Below are 20,712 nucleotides of genomic sequence, written 5' to 3'. Positions count from 1 at the left end.
GGTTATGCGCTTGTTTTACCAAACAATTTACATTTTCTAATCGCTTTTCGTTTAACATCTTTTTAACCAATGTGTATAGTATATGCGTATCTAAATAGGCTACTTCGTGTACCTAACTGAAAGATTTCACAGGATTTTCGAACTTGGTTCGCTGTGATAGTCCGTGCCCGTACCTCTGATCATGACGTCTAAATCTCGCGACGTTCAACTGTCTGTGTTCAAGAAAGAATTTCAAACAGGCTAGGTTTACAGTACAGTTTTGACGATCTGATAATGTCGTTCCTTGTTCTATTGCAAACGTATGCTGTAAGGTGAGTAGAATATCATTTAATTCTTTCAAGTGTCATTTACTCGGTGTGTAAATAAAGCAATGACATTTCACCGCAACCGGGGTCTGGCAAATGTAATGAAATCGCCAGTGCTGGCTAACATAGCCTAATTTATGCAGAATGCGCATCCATTGCGGATGTGGTGCAGAATAAATGCGCAGTGCGCTTTTACCTGCATTTTAGTCAGGCAGATTGTGATCTCATTTTTTACACTTAATGTAATCATTGTCGTTGAAATAGTAACTTCAGTTATGCCTTTTCCTTCTAGTCCCAACTATTAGCCCTGTTGTGTGGAAGCAGTGCCCCCCTTCACATTAATTTAACATAAACTAGGCTGGGCTTTGTAATTGTTTTTGTGTTGGTTTCTGCCTTTGGGTTTTGGTATGGTGCTGAGATAAATGGTTTATTAAGTTAAACGTCCCTCTTACCAGCAGAGTATCTTGATATAGACTTTGAATGTACTAAATGCTAGAGTAAAGTATGCTACTTGACTTCAGTGACTCTCTGATCCTGTGACAGTTTTTACCAAGAGCTACTTTTAGTTTCCCCCAGGTGCCCTTTTTTACATACATAATAGTTATACTTTTACCACCACTGCACATTCAACACCAACAGAAACATAATGCATGAAATTGCATTCATATGTTCATGAAGTCTGATTGCTCTGTGTATTGAGTGGCAACAGAACTAGTGTCAGTAGTTGAGTGAATGGCGCTGCTTCTGCCAACCTGTGTCTGCGAACCAGGCCTGATTTATGACTGAGTACTATGAGGAGGGGGGGCTGCTATACGAGCACTCGCCTCCCAGGCACATCAAAGAAGAGTCTCCAGAGGGACCCTGCGGAGGTGGCATCTCCGAGGACGGCTTCCCACGGGAGGACGATGACTCAGAGGGCAGCTGTGATCAAAACGGGAGCCTGCCGGATGGGCTCCCCTTCAATGTTGTGGTGGTGCACCCTAATGTTGTGGCGCCTGGCTTGTCATCCGATGACTTATTTTACACTGAACAGAGTAAGTCAGTTCCTTCATTACCGTCAGCCAAGAACTATCTTGTTTATGGCTTGGGGAGCAGTGCCTTTGCTGGAGGATTTGATTGACTGTTTTTTTGTCTTCTGTAGATAGAGGAGGGTCTTCTTCACTGGCAGGAGGAGGTGGGGGCAAACGGAAGAGCCGTTTTAGCGGAGCGGAGTTAGAGGTGCTGGTGTCGGAGGTGACGCGCTGTGAAGGCGAACTCTTTGGCCCTGCTGGGAGGCTCCGTCGTCGCGAGAGGGAGCGCATCTGGGCTGGAATACTCGAAAGGGTCAACGCTGTCTCCAGAGTTCCACGAACGCTGCGTGAGGTGAAGAAGCGATGGGATGACCTGAAGAGACGAAACGGTGGGAGGCTGGCAGACGCCAGGTATCGCAGCTGTTACCTGCCATCCAGCAGAGGAGCATCGGTTCTGGGGAGGTCTGCTCAGGCGAGCCCCAGGCTTCAGCAAGGCCATCAGAGACAGAGCACGCGAGGAAAAGGCAGGACCATGAGTTTCTCTGACACTGATGCAGGTACGTTTTCAAGACCAGAGTGTCAATGAATTTGTCAATTTCAATCGGTTAAGTGCAATTGAAAATGCGAACTTGCTCTCTCCTCAGCAGGTGGTGGCGAAGGATCTGAGAGAGATGGCTTTGAGAAGGAGGAAGAAGCAGGCGAGCATGACGGGGACGAGGGGGAAGGAGACTGTGGAGATGGTGCTGACAGCAGCATGGAAGACAAACTGGGATTGGGATTGGGTTTGGGAATAGTGCCTCCGCCGACATCAGAGCGTTGGCTACCTCCATCCCCCCTCTACAGTGCTCCGTTCCTCAATGGGACCCCCCAGCCCAGCCCCCAGCCATCCCTGGAGCCCCACCAGGGTCTCCTTGAGGCCCCCCCTCCACGTGTCTCCTGGCTGGAGGATGAGCTCCGGGGTCTGGGTGAGGCCGCAGTGCGGCTCGGGGACCGGGTGGAGCAGAGCTTGCGGGAGTTCGGGGAGGGTTTCCGGCATGACATGCGGACCCTGGTCACCTCCCAGGAGGCCCTCTCAGTCAGCCTACAGCAAAACAATGTCCTGTTGCAGCGGTTACTGGGGCTGCTGGAAAGCCAGCAGCAGCAGCAGGCTCAGCATCACCCCCAGTCTCATCCACAGCAGCAACCTCAGCAGCATCAACAACAACAGGTGTCACAGCAACAGGTGTCACAGCAACAGCATCAGCAACCACAGCATCATCCGCCCTTAGAACCAAATCAGGCGCCACAGCAACAACATACGCAGCAGCAGCAGCAGCAGGAGCAGGAGCAGGAGCAGGAGCAACGTCAACATCCTATAAACTCGAATGATCAGCTACCCTCTTCCCTTGCTTCCGAGCCGCCAACCCCTGACATTTTGGATGGTACGGCCCGCCCTGAACCATCGGCTAATGTGAATGGAACAGCCCAACGCTCACGGCGGGGGAGGACAGCGGATCAGCGCCGAAGAAGAAGACGCTAAATGCTCGATAAGGAATTAGAATGCTTTGATGAATGTTCAATTATTTATTTTATTTGCAGGTTTTCACTTTGTTATGGAGATAAGTGTTTTGTCTCATTGCTGTCTTATAAGTGATAATAGTATTACCTATACTTTAAAATGTATTGATGATTTATACATTTTGGCTTCAAGTAATTCATTCACAAATATTTCCCGAATGCATTCATTCTATGCCTTGTTGGAGTTGAGTAAACGTTATAGTTGAAACCATATGGGTCGACAATCATCATTAGAACCTTTAGCACTTTTGAATGCGTTTCACTCCTAGTCAAGACTCTTGAGAGTGGGAATGTTAATGACGGGAAAAAGGGAATTAAATTCAGAGTTGGAGGTTTCCGAATTGTCATTCTAGTTAGTTGGGTCAGCCAGAGGTTCTGTGAATCTCTCCTATATTTAAACACGTATAAAGGGTAGTAACCGTTCCTCCAAGCGAGATTTATAGCAGAGTCATTTTAACAACATGAACAGGGCTTAAATTTGTTGCATTTTGTGAGGACACATGAAATACTTTTCTCATGTTTAAAGTAAACATGCCATGTGTTCCTTAATAAGCATGTCAGAAGCTCTCATTCCAGAAAAGCACTTTTATCCTGTCATTCATTCCACATTATTGTGGTTTTAAAACCAAACAAAAAAAATACAGTATACTGTATGTCAGCTACTGTTATGCGTTGTGATTCTGCATGCAGTTTCTGGTTTGTAAGCAAACTAGTGCAAGGCCTTCGCAAAGAGGAAAACTTTAACTATTTTGCACATTTGTATCTGAAGGATATATATATTCTGGCAATATCTGTATATTACATTGTATCCTACTATCCTACTAATCCGAATGTAAAATAAAGGCAATGCTTATGGAAATGATCAGCAGCCTGTAAATGTGTTATTTTGATCCAGACAATGTTAAGAATGCAAAATGTCTATATAATGTACCACATTTGAATTCATATCTGCTTTTGGTGATACTGGTGGACACTGAAAAACTACAGCCCACCCTTGCTCCGTCTGTCTGTGTGCACGCTGTGCGGGTGTATTGGCCGTGACAGGTGATTGATAGTAGGATGATGTCTTGATTAGTCTAGGGCACGTGTCAAACTCAAGGCCCGTGGGCCTGATCAGGCCCGACAAGCCATTTAATCTGGCCCGCTAGCTCCTCAGAAAGTTGCAAAAAGTTCCATTGATTTGAATGAGCTACGATGACATTTTATTTGGTTTGACAAATTTTACCTCAGGATTAATAAAGTATCCATCTTTTTATCTATCAGAGCTTGGAGCTGGTATGTCGAACGCACCACAAATACTGCAAGTCCCACAATGCACTGTCCCCGCGTTGGTAGCATACGTCAATTTAGGGAGCGCTTGCCCCACTGTCCGGCCCTCGACTTACACCCATTTTTTTTATTTCGGCCCTCTGTGTATTTGAGTTTGACACCCTGGTCTAGGGTGTGTCTGAGGTCAGATGTTTCAACACAAAGCATATATTATAGCCTTTTGCTAGCCACCTAGATGTTAGGAGAAAATTGTAACCATTACCATACCTTTAAGATTTCCTTTAGAAAATAGCTAAAGCCAGATGTTTAAATTCTTTAAATTGAATATCAAAGTAAACAACTGATACCAAGAAAAAAGCAGCACTTTTCTCTGTAGGCTAAATATGAGATCCTATCCCATGCTTAATAATAAGGATTTAAGTAAGGATTGAGAGAAGATGTAGTTATTAGTATTGGTAGCTTAAGTGTAATGTTGACACTTACACAAATAATTATCTAATGTGTTCATACATTTAAGGAATGGTATTGAATGGCATGATGATTATAGTGCTTTCAAAGCAAATTTGTCAAACTTTCTAACCCTATTGATATTCGTAGTAGGCTTTTTCTTATTCTTTGTAGCCTACCGATTTCTGCAAATAATTCACCTTGAAACACTGACATACACTGACAAACATAAAAACTTTACTCAAGGTTTGTCCCATAAGACTTGTAAATAGCTTATATGAATGGCTATATTGTTTTCATTTTTGCTATGTATTTTTATCCAACAAAAATCTCCCATTGAATGAAAGGTGGAATCTTTCCTCCCTATCGATCTAACTTTCTACATACCTGTATTTCTATGGCTCTTGTCTCACCTACCCAATCTCAAATGCCCTCACATGGCTATGCTTTTCTCTGCCTGCCCCTTGCCCTCTCTGGGAATGCATTTAATATCTTTTCATTTAATATTTTACAATTCATGATTATTAAATGCATTTTATTGTTTTTGCTTGACAAGCACAAGTATTTCCTTCAGGAAATGCAAACGTAGTGTTTAAAGCTTCAACCTCCGTGACGGGTATCGACGTCATCATACAGTGCCAGCCATTCTCTCTGATGAAACGGCTTAAGGGAAACTGGGAACATGGCCGCCGAACATACACAAAAACCCGAGAGAGGGCTGCATGACCCGCTAATTAACTTAGAAAATTCTAAAGATCGGAAGGATGACGTTGAATCTGAAGTTTCTTTAAGAGATCATGATGTTAGTATAAAGGATGTTGGTAACGATGCAGAAGCAAAAGAAACTGTGGAAACTGATGTCGATTCAGGCTTAGTAAATCAAGCAGAATCCAGCACTTGTCCCGTTGATTTGGAGGCTACAGTTTCTGATGTAGAGATGAAGATGCCTTCCGTTGTTTCCACAAACTCTCGTCTCCAAATGGAATGGTCTGACACAGAGGAGGAATCGGGGCTAGTCATACTCAGCAACTGTGAAAAAAAAGGTAACGTTAAGTTCAGCAGTGAATCATTCGGACTAACAAGTAGCTAGCTAGCTAACGCGTTTTGCGTTTGCCATGCATGTGCAGTACTGACAGCAATATTTCACCCCGGTTTTGTTTGTATTTTTTCTTCGGGCTAGTTATTGCTTTGTGTAAACACCGTCGTTCCGTTTTCCGTTTGTTTGTTGACACAACTTTTCTTCATTAACGACGGTCGGCAAATGGGCAGATTATATTCATTACGAAAGTTACTGAGCTAATAACATGTTAACAGACATAGTATCAATAGTAGTTACTAAAAAACTGAAACATTTTGTAGCCAAATGCTCTTGTGCTCTGTTAATGTTAATTAAAATGAATTCGTGTTGTTCATCATTAGTGCTTGAAGCTGATGGAGCAGTAACACCTGAGCCGAGGGAAGAGGCTGCGGGACTATCATCCGGAGCTGAAACAACTTTGAAACCTAAAGTAGAACCACCACAGCTGCAGGAGACTGCGGGACTATCATCCGGAGCTGAAACAACTTTGAAACCTAAAGTAGATCCACCACAGCTGCAGGAGACTGCGGGACTATCCTCTGGAGTTGAAACAACTTTGAAACCTGAAGAAGAACCACCACAGCTGCAGGAGACTGCGGGACTATCATCCGGAGCTGAAACAACTTTGAAACTTAAAGTAGAACCACCACAGCTGCAGGAGGATCAGACTGTGTCAAAAGAAGTAAGCAAAGAATTGCATGCTGGGGAAACAACAGCATTAGAGGAGAATGGAGGAAGAGAAGATGTAAAAGAAAAAAAGGGAGGAGGAGAAGATGATGAAGAAGCAGCAGCAGAGGGAGGTGGAGTAAAGGAGAAGGAGGAGGTGGTTGTGAAGCAGAGGAAAACCCGCCTGGAATGCCGTGAGTGTGGGAAGTGTTTCACCCGTCGCGAGACGTATGACCTGCACCGTCACTTCCACATGCACCAAGATGAACAAGCCTCGCTCACCTGCAAAGAGTGTGGCCTCACATTCCAACACAGAAGCAGTCTCATCAAGCATCGAAATGAACACAAGGAGAAAGCTGAATCGGCAACACTCCCAGCGCCAGTGCAGGCATCCGTGTCCTTATCAGTAACAGCCTCCTCAGACAAAAAGTCCCTCAGCAGCAAAGATGACCCACAGTGTGAGTATTGTGAGAAGACGTTTGAGACGCTGGTCAAGCTCCGCACGCACAATTGTAAACTAGCCCCGGAGAAGCCCTACCGATGTCCGTTATGCCGCAAGGAGTTTCAGTATAGAGTGTCCATCACTGCTCACATGCAGACACACTCCATGGAACTCCCTTTCCGTTGCCTGGAGTGCAACAAGGGCTTTCAGTCTGCCTTGACTCTGAGGATTCATCAGCGATCCCACGCCGCTCTGAAGCCCTACGCGTGTCCCGAGTGTGGAATGGTCTTCCGGCATCGCTCCGTCATGGAGGATCACCGGCGGAGACACACGGAGGAGCGCCCTTACCGCTGCAACATCTGCGGCAAGTGTTTCAAGTACGCCAGCCTCCTGCATCAACATCAGTACCTGCACACGGGCAAGAAGCCCTTCCGCTGCCGCGAGTGCGGGAAGGCGTTCGCTTTTTCCCAGAACCTGCGCGCTCACAATCGCAAGCACACGAAGCACCCACACAGCTGCCCTCACTGTTTAGATACCTTCTCAGATGAAGCTAAACTGCAGGAGCATATTGCTAGCCATGAGATGTCGCACGAGGCTGGCGTAACAGACAAGGAGAATGCTAACTATGCTGTGGAGCAGCCACGGCTCTACAACTGCCCCCTTTGCTCCCAAGTCTATTATAGGCCCGCCGACCTGCGGGTACACATGTTAGTGCATGAGGCGGAGTATGAGGGCATGAGTAATGGCGTAATGGACCCAGACCTGACGTACGCCTGCCCTCGGTGCCCACAGGCATTTTCAGACGAGGCGAGCCTACAGTCCCATGTCATTACCCATGAGGCCTCATTTGCGAAGAGGGATGTACGGGGTCTAGGCGTGGGACGGATAGAGAACATGCCGGGAAGCGGTATCTACGGCGACCAGATAGACAAGAAGCCGCTGAAGTGCCGAGACTGTGGCCGAGGTTTTCGCCACCGCTCCGTTCTGGAGTTGCACATGCGCATTCACAGTAAGGATAAACCGTACCGTTGCAATGTTTGCGCCAAGTCCTTTAGGTTCAGTAGCTACTTACAACAGCACCTCATCATCCACACGGGAAAGAAGCCTTATAAATGCCCCGACTGTGGAAAAGGTTTTGCATTCCTCCAGAACATGAAGACCCATCAGAGACTCCACCAGCAGAAACCCTTCCGCTGCACGCAGTGCCGCAAAGGCTACAGCGACGAGGAGCAGCTGCAGCGCCACCTGCTGTCCCACGCCGGGGACAAGCCCCATAAGTGCCACCTCTGCGACAAAAGCTTCGGGCTGGTCTACTTGCTGCGCGATCACATGAACACTCACACAGGTGAGCGGCCCCACCGTTGTCAGGAGTGCAACAAATCATTCCAGTGGCTGAGCAGCTTGCTGGTGCACCAGAAGATCCACACGCGCAAGCATCAAGGACCCGGCCAGTCTCGCTCACGCTCCGTGGCCACTCCGAGCAGCAGGTTGAAAGAACAGGGCAAGAGAGCCAGGAGAGCGGACGGCTTTAGATCAGATTGGCATGGATGGGACGGAGCCCGTGGCACGATGACGCTTACGACGCCCAGCACCTTCCCTGCCCCTGTGGCACAAGTGCCAGACTGGCAGGGCAGGATACCACTGCAGCAGCAGCAGCAGCAGCCACCGCAAGATCAGTGGCCGCCTGGTGGTGCTCTAGTTAATCAGCAATCACCATGGAAACCAGAGCAGAAGCGGGAACCGCAAAGACAGTCAGAACCGCCAGCTCAGTTGGTCCATGCTGCACAGCAACAGCCACAGCAGCAGCACTGGCAGATGGAGCGACAGGCCCAGCCCACTCAGGTGCAGAACGTGACTTGGATCTCTGTGATGCCGCCACAGGCAAACCAGGTTGTGCAGCAGCAGGCACAGCAAAAGCCAGTGCAGCACCAACAACAGGCTCAGCCTGAGGCACCATCACACTCGGCCCAGTCACAGGGTGCTGGACGGACTGACCCGTCTCTGACCTCACAAGCAGGGCTTTCAGTTCTGTTTTCCAGACCCCACCCGCCACCAGAAGATGGAGGAATTCTTGCTTGGAGCACTCAAACATCCTCAGCTGTTCCACACATCCAAAGCTCATCGAAGGTAGTTGTGGCAGAGCTTGAACATCAGAGGACTCCTCTCTCTGTCTTCTGGGGTAGCCCTGGTACCTCTCTGCAGCCGCAGACCTCAACAGGCACTGTTCCTCATGACTCTGGGTCCACTGTCGCGTTCACTAAGCCAAATGATCAAGAGTCACTGCTGTCACACGGTCCTAAAGCTTCAGCTTCAGCCTCAGTTCAAACAACCCAACCTGGGATGTCCTCTCTACCATCAAAAGATGACCCTAAATTATGGAGTTATAAAATACCCATCGGTGTACCCCTAACGGTATCTGACCAACCTGGCAATAGTACAGATAAACAACAACAACAACAACAACAACGACAGCAGTCTCCAGGCTCAGCAAACCAGTCTTTGGCACCGATTCAGACTGGCCTAATAGACCCCTCTCGCATAGCCCCCGGGACGGAGAATAACCTCTGGACATTCCAAACTACCTCAGTCATTCCAAAGACTCTAAGTTCTCAAGACATATCCAGTAGTGCGCTAGAACAACATCAGCAACTATTGCAACCCCAACAACTAATGCACTTGCAACAACAAAAGCTACAGTTGCAGCAGCAGCAACAACATTTACAACTGCAGCAACACCAACAATTACAACATCAGCAACAGCAATTACAGTTGCAACAGCAACTACAGCTGCAGCAGCAGCAGCAACAACAACAACAGCTACAGTTGCAGCAACAACAGTTACAGTTACAACTGCAAAAGCAAAATCCGCTAACCTCGACCTGGGTGAATCCGCCCACGTCACAAATGAGCCCAATAACCATTCAGTATGGACCACCTCGCTTCTCGCATGGGGACGGAACTGCGGTCTGGGGTTTCCAGACGTCTCCAGCAGGGGCCCAGACACTGATAAGAGGACCAATCCAGCAGGGGCCTGTGAGAGCCCCGACCCAGTTGCCGTTGATGACGGGATCGCAGATCATCATCAATCAGGCCTCGCCGTTTCTCTCTTCTTCACTTCGCCAGCTAGCTCCACTCGGCCCGCTACCTCCGCACCCTCTTCACTCCGTCGCTGTCAACCAGATCTCAAGGCCACAGCCTCAGAACTTGTTCTTTAGCCCACAGGGCATTATGGGTGAAAGGCCTGCCCTGCCCCAAACACGGCCCTTTGCCCAGATAACTCCTCGGACCGAGCTGCCAAACCTGTCGGGCCGTTTGCCTTTCCCCACGGACCGCTGCCTCTGTGTTATTTGCGGATGCTCATTCTCTCAAGAGCTGGAGCTACAGATGCACTACATGCAGCATGCAAAAGGTGAACTCTGATTTGCACTGCAAAAGAAAAGGCAAACACTCTTGAGATTTTAAGCTGCTGTATCTCCTGCTTGAAGACTGACATGTCTTTGTTGTTGTTGTTGTTGTTGTTTATGGTAATTCATTGAGCTTGGAATTAAATTAATTATGTAACTTGATATCTTATGTTTGTAAACATTCGTTATCACTGATGAGAAGCTCTGAAATGTTTTTTTTTCTTTCGTCAATTTTGTGTACAGGACAGACATCTTGTTACTTTGACTCATTGATGTACATACACATTAAAGAAATCAAGATTTTATACCTTTTCTGTGTATGCCACTCGCTACATTTTCTGAGTACTACTGGGGGGCATTATTTTAACACAAACTGGGAAAAGATCATACTTTATGCATTTATTTAATTTGCTAGGTCCAGAAAATGCAATGCAAAACAAGCAAAGTGCACATTCTGAACAGAACTATTTTTAACATTTGTATTCAGACTGTTAATTGTGATTTCAGGACAACATTATATAAGTCAAGGGGCATTTCGGTTTTCCCACATCAAATCCTATGACTCCTTTAAATTAATATAAAAATGTAATCATGCTTATGTGTTATGGTAATTTAAGTGAAGTTCATTCCATCCATTTGGAAATTGTAAATATAGCATTTTGAAATTCATAGAAATTCCTTATGGACATCCCCAAACAGTCAATTTGTAATTTTGTAAGACACTCAGGAACAAAAATCTGATAATAATAAAGTGCTCGGTGTCCTATTACCATTCATTCAGTTCAGTTCTTGTGCTTCTTCCTCCCATTGTTTATGCTGAGAATTTGGGCACATTTTACTTGGGCACTACTGAAATATTCAGCTGTGCTGCTAATCCCTCAAATGCATGATCCTTACAAGTTGGACATCATTGGACACTCAGGAACAATCTTCTGATAATTTTAAAGTGCTTGATGTCCTGTCAGCATTCATTCAGTTCAGTTCTTGTGTGCTGCTTGTTCCTCCCATGGTTTAGGCTGTAATCAGCAAATCAACATTAACTCTTCAAAAAAAGTTTGTAATTTTGTGTTTGGGCGATGATTCCTCTGTCGTAATTTAACGTTTGCAAATAGAGCTGTTTTGGTTAAGATAACAGTTGCTATTTAAACTGCTGTTATAAGGATACCCGTAATTATTAACCATGTAGGCCTAACCTCTTGTCTGTGAGCAATGAACTAATTTAAGATAAGTTTAGTATCACTTCCCTAACAATTGTCTAGCACAAGTGTTCCTGTTAAGGCTACTAAAGGCTAATCATGTTTTTAAATTTAGAAACATTTGCATTCCCAGATATCAAGCACGTATCTCTATCTGCAGTGAAGTTTGGTAGGCACCCCACTGGTGGCGTGCCTTTTCTGGTCCACTCTCGGTTTAAGTTTAACTGGGCAGGATATTAAGAAAATAACATAAAATGCAATTCCAGGAATTTCTAAATCATATCCTTGTCATAGTCGATTCCAAATATCAGCCACTAAACAGAAGTTAATTCGTAGGCTACTAGTCTAGAAGGCTCTGAAGGCGAAAAATGACATGACCAATTAAAACTTTATATAGGCTATCACACACTGTTTACATATATGAAAATGTTTAAGGGTTTGTAAAAATGAATGAAGATTTGTACATGAATAAGAGTTCATGTTTTGAAAACAAGTGTGAAAACCATGGGCCGTTTGTCTGTAGTGGACGCAGTAAAAGACTAGCGGACTACCAGCTCTGCCTGAGTGGACGTCAGTGGTCAACTGGCCTTTTATATCTGGGATTGTGGGAAATGAAAATAGCTTTTTTTTAACCTCTGCCAAGAAAGTGGTATAAGTTGTGTTTATTTGTTTGTTGGTCAGCAGGATCACCCAAAACGAACCTGGAAATAAACCGAACCTATGATTTTTTTTATTTGTTTTTGTACTGTCCAAGGTCAGCGCTCTCCGAGTGCCCTTGTCGTTGGAATGTAGTAAATTGGACTTCAAATAATCTGTTGGGCAGGTTTAGAGTTTTCTATCGTCGCAACATTATTTTAAAATGTATTATAATATATAAATAATGAAATTGTAGTCGCGCCATTTTGAGATAAGGGAAGCTGCTGAGCGTCATTTCCTGGGGCCGTTGAAGTGTTTCCGCACTGTTGTGTGTAGCTCTAGCTGTGATACATTTCAGTCACTCTCGTTTTCCTGTGTTGCAGGGAATACGCGCGAGGGGCCCCTGGGGTTGAATAGAGCCATCATGGCTTCTGTTTACTCTGAGAAAGGTGGCACATTGCAAGGAGATATTGGTGTACTTTCGCAAGAAAATAAGGAGGGTACTAGTAATGTTGGTTTACCTACTCCCAGCAAACCTAAACAAATTGAAGCAGAAGACATAGGTGCATGCGTAGACTCAAGGAACGGCCCAGCTACATCTAAGAACCACGCCGAGATTGTTGAGATGAACGCCATGCCACCTATTATAATAAAAGAGGAGCCAATCGATGATGAAGAATATGAGCAGATAAACTTGAGTGATATCGCTGCAGGATCCGAGGAGAGAGCTTCTGATAATGAAAATGAGTCCGTTCAAGAAGAAAATGTTGATGGTGAGTAATGTCAGCTTACTATGATAAGCAAATGCATGTTACCGACTAACGTTAGCTAACTAGTTAGCTTTCCTGTAAAGGTTGCTAGCTAGTTTCCCCTGATGTTTGCTCGGCCCAGATCTTGTGTTGACTTTGTCTTAAAAACTTGCAAAGAACCCAAGGTATCATTGCAAGGCATCAGGTTATTGTTATTAGCTAACATGTGTCCGAGCTAGCTGGCTGTCTATAAGATGCTAATAGCTTTCTGTGAGTAAATAAACCAGACTAAACTGTTAACCAGTATTAGTCAACTTACTTTGCGGCGTTTAGTACACGAGTGTTCGTAATCCTCATTTATGCTTCTCAAATAATACTCACTTATAGTAGTTCAAATATCTTAAAGGGGTGCATGGTGTACATGTGAGAATTTACACGACCAAATCATAAGGAGACTAGCTAGCTAATTTAAGCTAACAGATAACCTTAATGATGTCCGCACCAGATGATATGAGCTAGTAATGTTTTCGACCAGCTGTTGAGACACAAGGCTATCGCAAAAGAAAACGTAGTACCGATGTATACTCTTTATACGTAGTAGTGATTCATAATCCTGTGAAATGTTTTGGGAAGAAACACCGTAGCCACATTAGTTATGTCCATCACATAAACTGGGCTTGTTAGCTAGCTACTTAGCTTGCTGAGCAACATCACTGTAACTTGCGAAGTTCTTCTCTAAATGCCAAATTTCAAAGGACATATCCAGCATAATAACAGGTCAGGCTCCCGACATGACCGTTGTAGCGTTGTCACATTTGCCTGTAGTTTTAACTGTGCGAGTGTTTAGACAGTGTTTACCACAGAGTTGGTCGGATCTGTAATCGTCTGCCGTCAGTTAGTTGTGAGGCCAGTATAACTAAACGGTGGTTGCTGTATCCTCTTCCATTTGCTGTGTACACCATGACTTGGGTGTAATGACGAGAATAATGTAATTCAGTTGTCACTTGCAGTCGCATGCAGTTAAAATAAACGTTTTGCAGGTATGGTGGCATCGGTGTAAAGAACCAAAATTATAGTTTTGAGGATAAATGGTTTGCAAAGACTAATAGTTAAGTCTGGCAAAAGTACAGTTTCCATTGTAGTATAGTTTACATCGAATTCCCTTGTTTATCCTATTTAATTTGTCAGTAGATTTCAATAGCCTACATGTTGTGTAGGAACGTTTGAGATGCTTACCATGGACTGCCCATATCAAGTTGTAGTTTATGTAATTTGGCGTTATGTCACATAAGGCCTTAAATTGACTCTGCTGTATTTTTGGCCCCTCCCATATTTGAAATGCAGACCAAGCCCAGTATCTTCAAAACAATAGATCGTTTTTTTTATAGTTTTTTTTTTTTTTTTTTTTTTTTTAAGATACAGGTACATGCACTGGAAAACACTTAGGTAATGCACACTAAAAAAGTAATTAGAAACATTGGAGACTTTTGTCATTTTATTTCAAGGATATTGGCTTCATTATAAGTACTTCCTGTGTGGCATGTTTGTGTTACCTAAATAATGAAATGAATGTGAACAAATCATGTGTGAAGTTGTTGTATTCCAGCTCAGAATGTTTATTTTTTTTTTAAATACAATAACTTCGTTGTCATGTGCAAACCAATTTGTGTGAATTTAATAAACATCTACGTTCTTAAAACAGTGGCGTTTTCTTTATTATCATTTAAAACGAATGGAGAGAAATATATTGATGAAACAAGGTAATATATTTTTTTAGCCTTATGCTACTATACTTTTTTTTATCCTTTTCTCTTTTCTTTGGCCACAGGAGTCGCCCTGACCTCCTATTTTCCGCTTTCTATTTCTAGGGGAGTGGCAATTCCGCTGTGTGGATTGTGGCGAGACCTTCGGGGACAAGGAGGTATACCTGGAGCACCGTCGACAGCATGACACCCACGACGGTCCCATCGTGTGCCTGGACAGTGACTCTCAGTGGGACGACCTTCTCGTCTCTCAGGATGGAGGTCGGCGGACTCTTTGCTGTGCCCTTTGTGGGCGCAAATTTTCAAGTTCACGTGGCTTCTTCAGTCACCAACTGAAACACCGTAATCAGGCACTGAGGCACGGTCAGCATAACAGCTATGGACTGGGTGGCGTAAAGCAGCGTTTTTATGAGTGTGAAGACTGTGGTAAGACGTACACTACCATTGGTCAGTATCTCAACCATCAGCGATCTCACAAGCAGGCCTCAAAGTCTGTCTTTCATCAGTTGGCAGACCTCAAGAAGAAGTCGTTTCAGTGCCCCACGTGTAGCCGATGCTACTCTCGTGCTTCAGCCCTTGATGCCCATCGCCGCTGCCATGAGGTGAAACTGATCAAACCCAGGGCTGGTGGTACAGGGAAGGCACCGGTGGCTCAGGAACCTGCGGCTCAGGAACCCGCAAGTGAAAATGAAGCTTCTGACCAAGCTGCTGAGGCAACAGATGAAAGCCAAAAAACTCCATATGCTTGTGAATGTGGGCGATCTTTTCGCACACTCTGTGGCTTGAGCACGCATCAACGCTTCAGCCATACATGCAACCCCCCCACTGTTGTTAAAGTTATCAAGGAGGAAAGGAAGCTACCTTTTAAGTGTTCCCAGTGTGAGAAACAGTTTGTGAGCCCAGTGGCGCTGGCGTGCCATGAGCGGTGGCACAGAAGGCGTGACTTGATTCGCAATAGCGGCGTCTCCCTTACTTGTGAGGAGTGCGGCAAGTCTTTTACCTCACTCACCTTCTTCCACAAGCATCAAAGACTGGCTCATAGTGAGGAGGCAGCTGCAAAGTCTTTCCTTCATCAAGTGTGTCAGCTCCAGAAAAAGGCATTTGAATGTCAGGATTGTGGACGGCGGTTCTCCCGAGCCTCAGCTCTCCAGTCTCATCAGCTTTGCCACACAGATGTCTACGGTGACATAGAAGCGCCAGCTCACGCATCCGACACGAGCCCTGACACGTCACCTCAAAAGCTGTACTTGTGTGACAAAGTGAAAGCGGAAAACTTTGCCATTGGAGCAATGGTTTATTCACAGGACAGTACAGAAGTGTCAACTGACCTAAACAGTAGTGAGTTAGAAGAGGAGAATGAGACGGCGGACCTGAATGTGGAGGTGGTTAGTGTAACTGCATCAGATGGCTCTCTATTTGGAAGTGAGGATGAGCTAGAGCAGGAACAAAACCCTGATCTGGAATTGGTGTGTGAATCTGATGCTGACGAAGAAGACTGGCTGCCTTCAAGTCCAACACAAAATGATACACCATCACCACCATCACCACCACCACCACCACCACCACAACAACATTACAAACCTGAGGTCAATGTGAAAATTGTGAAGGTCAACTTTGCTCACGTTAGTGACAAAAATGTCAAGGCAAAGGGCTCGATCAGAAGCGTGCCTCGAGAGCCTGTGAATTATGAATGTCCAGAGTGTGGCAGGAAGTTTGAAAGTCCTGTTGGCCTGCGTTGCCACAGGTTGTGGCACAGAGGGGGGATGGGCAAGAAAGCGTGCGTTAAGAGAAAGATTTCTCCCACCATCTCTGTAGTGAAACGCCACTTAATCTGTGAAATTTGCGGCCACAAAAGTTACTCCAAGCCTGCTCACAATGCTCACCTGGGAAAACATGAGGAGCGAACCGCGTACAAATCCATCTCGTACCAACTTGCCGGGCTTAAAAAGAACAGCTTTAGTTGCGACGAGTGTGGGATGCGCTTTTCACGACTCTCTGCCCTGCACTCCCATCAGCAACATCATAACAACGAAAAGAAACCATTTGCATGCAAGAACTGTGACAAGAGCTACTCCAATGCCAGTGGGCTCTACAATCATAAAAAGTCGTGTTATCCTGGAAAAGTCGTTAAGAACGACGCAGGACCCGCAGTGAAAAAAGAGACTTTTAATCCAAAGAAAAACCTTCTCGGCCCAAAGAGTCACCACTGCAAGCGATGTGGGAAGAGTTTTTGGTCTCTTGGAGCCTTGACTCATCATAAACAGTACCATACACATAGTTCCACGGCCGAGCCCGAGTCCAGTGCCCCGGTTAATGGCCGACCTCGCAGAGTCTCCTGCCCCATTTGTGGGCTCAAGTTTCGTAAAAGGGGTAGTTTGGCATGGCACATGCAGAGACATAAACAAAAGAAGAAAGAGGTACATACTTGTGGAGAATGTGGCAAGTCCTATCGCTTGCTCACCTGTTTCCTTAAGCACCAGTTTATACACGCAGGTGTCCAAGATAATCCTCCAGCAATCAAGTCTTTTGATTTTCAGGTAGAGCAGGTAAAAAAGAATGCATACAGCTGCACGCAATGCGGGAAACTCTTCTCCCGTGCAATGGCGCTCCAGTTCCACATGAAAAGTCATGGGTCCCAAGCTAAGGAAGAGTTGCAATGCCCAACCTGTCTTACTCAATTTCAAAATGAAGCAATGTTAGAAAACCATCAAAAGAGTTGTGGAAAGACAAAAGATGAGAAGGGCGATGAGGTGCCAATCACAGCAAGTGCACTGAAGTCAGAATCAAACATTTTACCAGAACCCAAAACAGCCGATCTGAAATATAAATGTGTGGACTGCGGAAGAAGTTTTGCTGTTGTTGGAGCACTTAATTTTCATAAAAGAATCCATCTTAAGAGTCACACTCGTCTGGTCAAAACTAAAATTTCCAGTCGGGTGGCAAAATTGGCAACAGAGCAGAAAGCTGGCAAGTTTCCATTTACTTGCTCTGATTGCGGCCGACATTTTACAAATAATTCTGCTCTAGGAACTCACAGGCGATGGCACACTGATAAAAAATTTGCTGGACACTTGTTAAAAGAGGAGAAATCTTCTGTTACTTCTGTTGACAATGGGCCATTTCTTTGTAATCTCTGTGGCAAGGGCTTCTTTTATTTATGTGTTCTTCGCCGGCATCAGAAACACCACCCTCCAATCGAAAACAATCCACCCGAAAAGGCCCACACACCAGACATGGTCTCTGAATCAAAAACTAACCCCTTAGCCAGGCTAGCTTGTCCAGAATGTGACATGACCTTTCGTGGAGGAACGCAGTTGGCAACCCATTTTGAGATGTACCATGCCACTTCTGAAAAATCATCCCCTCATGTCCCTTCACCCAAAGTCCCGTCAGGTCAGACTCACATGCCAGCCAATGCCGCTTCAAATACCAGCCCCTCAAAAAAGAACAGCTTGAAGCTGAAAGTTCACCAATGTCCCCACTGCCCAAAGAATTACCTCAAAATCAGAGGTTTGCGAGCCCACAAATGGCAAGCACACAGGAAACCAATTAAGCCCGTTGTGCCCCTGAAGCCCTTCCCTTGCCCTGATTGTGAAAAACGGTACAGTTCTCAGGGGGCCCTTTACAATCACCGAAAGACCTGCAAAACAGTGAAGGTAGAGGCCCCCAAACCCCCCGTCACAAAAGTGAAAGTGAAAGTGGAGACAGAGACTCACTCTGTTTCACGCAGGCCTGTGGAGCTGGTTAGCAAGTGCTTTTTTAAGTGCCACAAGTGTGGAAAAGCTTTCCCTAGTGAGGAGCAGCTGAAGGCTCACAAGGATGTAGCAAAGACTCGGCCCTTCTGTTGTGCCCTTTGTTGCCGTGGCTACTGGACAGAGGCCCAGCTGCAGCAGCATCTCTCCTGGCACGACGAGGTTCGTAAAAGGCTGCCCACTGAACTCCGATACAGGCTCAGCACCTCCGTCTCCTCTGGGCTCAAGCCTAAACCTCAGTCTTCTCTTCTGCCCAGCCCAGAGAAACACTCGCCGCCACCTAAAGTCAAGCAGTACCTGGCCAAACCTGTCGCACCTCCCCCTCAGAAGGGGCACAAGTGCCAGCACTGCGGCAAGTCTTTCCTGTCTCCCATGGCCCTGCAGCATCACCAGGCTCAGCATAAGACTGACCTAGCCCAACCCACTTACAACTGCACTCTATGCCCCCTCACCTTCACCGAGATCCGGGATCTCATTGATCACCACCAGGAGTGCATGGGTGATAAAGAGCGGAAAGATTCCGATTCCGCTCCACCCACTAGAGTCGTCACCGTCGGTGACGGTTTGACGTGCATCGAGTGCGGAATGTCCTTTGGTCAAGAGACTGAGTTGCATCAGCACTACATTGAACATGCGCGGGGAGATTACCACTGATATGAAGATGTTAAAAGAAGTGAAAGTGACTCTATCACTTGAATGTCCTGGGGTTAAGAATGAATGTTGGTATGAAGACACTATGATTTAGAAGATCCAGACTTGATCTTCTGTCCAAAAACAAGTTCTGTATTGAGACATGCAGTTTTCTATATGTGAATAATGTGACTGCAGGTTTCATTTTGGGAAGTCAATGTTTGTTTCTCAGGCAAATTTGTGTTGCGCTGGATGAAAAGACCTTAGTTGAAATCAACATTTCCTGTGTAGTGATCAGTTCTTTTTTTTTCCATTTTTATTTTATTTCTTTTACATGCAACACATTTGTCAAATAAGTGATTATAGATCATAGGGTGCTACCATATGGCCTTCACATTATCCTGGCATAACCACAGAGAAAGCATCACTCAACTATTCTTCAATGGAAGACATATGCAACTGTACCCGTAAAAACCTTATTTTGGGATACTCATGTAAACTTTGCGTTTGTGCTTTTTCTACCCCTCTGTGATTAGTACTACTAACTTTATATACTTGATTTCCAATCAGGTCATTTTTATTCATTTTACCCCCTTCCCCCCCCCAAATGATTAACACTACTCATGCTCTGTCAGTTCAATACTAGGCCTGTAAAGTTTGTTGTGTTTGATATTAATAATGTTCTGTTATTGATGATTTAAAAGAGAAATTATTTTTGTTTTAGTGTTGATTTGAAATCATTAAAAAAATTATTCTAGAGTAATTATAGCGGGTAAGTCTGTATCCATTTGGTTTAAGTTAGTGAGCAGTAGGTTGTTTCTTACCTCAAAAAGGTTTTCTGTACACTGATGCCACCTAGTGGGGGTTAGATGCAACAAAATCTAAAATCTTGGTGAAAGCTAGACTTAAAGTGATGTCCTTCTATGTATTGAGGGTCTGATACCCAGGGGTGAAGAATAGCATCTTCATTCCTTAGGATTTGATGAGATATAGTTATGCTATACTTTTTGTGTCAATTTTTCATTCTTTTATTGTTTATTTTGTTTTGTCATAGATTGAGTTACTTATGTAGTTAGAGGTGAGTTACTGGTTTGCAGCATTAACTCTGGGTTTTATAGTCAAAATGGCCAAAACACACAGGTTTGTTTCATGAAACTGATGGCAAATTAATAATAACAAAAAGACGTTTGTCACTATTGTGGATCCCGTAATTATTTTTATTTAATTTGTTTGCCAGTTCAGTGAGACTGGAATCTTTGCACTGTGTGTCTCATATGCACACCTTGTTTAAAATCTCCTCGCTTATCTGGTACATATTCCCCCACCGTAGAAGTGTTCTTTTATCTTAAATCCCCATAAATTAAGTGTGACCATGCAATGAATTGGTGGACTGCCCTGCCTAGTGACCGGTTATGTGGCATTTGTTGCCAATTTTGTGCTTTGGTGTTGATTAGTATGACAGTGGTCATAAAATGTGTCATTTGTAAATAATTTCTGACAACCACTTAAAGGAATATACACTCATCATTAAATTATTTCGGTTTTTCAGGTGGAGTTGAGTACCTATTTCTCCCTGAGTTCTGTTACACATTTCTTAAACTAGCTAATCTAACCTCAGAACTTCAATTTAAGTGAAAGGTAGACTTAATGTCCTTCACTGAACACTTAAATATCATCAAATATTAGGCTTTAAAGAACTGTTGTACTTGGAAAGAAATTGGTTGAAGCTCTGCTGGGCTAATGCTTAGGGGGAAAAAAATCAATGCTTGCTTTATAATTCGTCAAAACCTGATCATAGACTTGTCACT

General features: G+C 44.8%; 2 protein-coding genes across 3 annotated transcripts; both read left to right on the top strand.

The window, feature by feature from the left end:
* Positions 1–229: 229 nt before the first annotated feature.
* Positions 230–3,525, top strand: LOC308380820 (uncharacterized protein). Of its 2 annotated transcripts, XM_080858232.1 has the most exons (4): positions 230–311; positions 1,075–1,339; positions 1,447–1,872; positions 1,960–3,525. In XM_080858232.1, exons 2-4 carry the CDS (start codon positions 1,084–1,086, stop codon positions 2,832–2,834), a joined length of 1,557 nt encoding a protein of 518 aa, XP_080714358.1. In that variant the 5' UTR covers positions 230–311; positions 1,075–1,083; the 3' UTR covers positions 2,835–3,525. The 2 variants fall into 2 exon arrangements, with proteins under 2 accessions (XP_080714358.1, XP_080714359.1); XM_080858233.1 differs by having other exon boundaries at positions 293–1,339; positions 1,963–3,525.
* Positions 3,526–12,434: 8,909 nt separating this feature from the next.
* Positions 12,435–20,712, top strand: LOC308380818 (uncharacterized protein; the record flags this gene model as incomplete). Its single annotated transcript, XM_080858230.1, has 2 exons — positions 12,435–12,783; positions 14,628–20,712. 2 exons carry the CDS (start codon positions 12,435–12,437, stop codon positions 18,926–18,928), a joined length of 4,650 nt encoding a protein of 1,549 aa, XP_080714356.1. The 3' UTR covers positions 18,929–20,712.

Source organism: Sprattus sprattus (genome assembly GCF_963457725.1).
Source record: "Sprattus sprattus genome assembly, chromosome: 19".
Classification (NCBI taxonomy): domain Eukaryota; kingdom Metazoa; phylum Chordata; class Actinopteri; order Clupeiformes; family Clupeidae; genus Sprattus; species Sprattus sprattus.
This window is presented reverse-complemented; position numbering and strand designations above follow the sequence as displayed.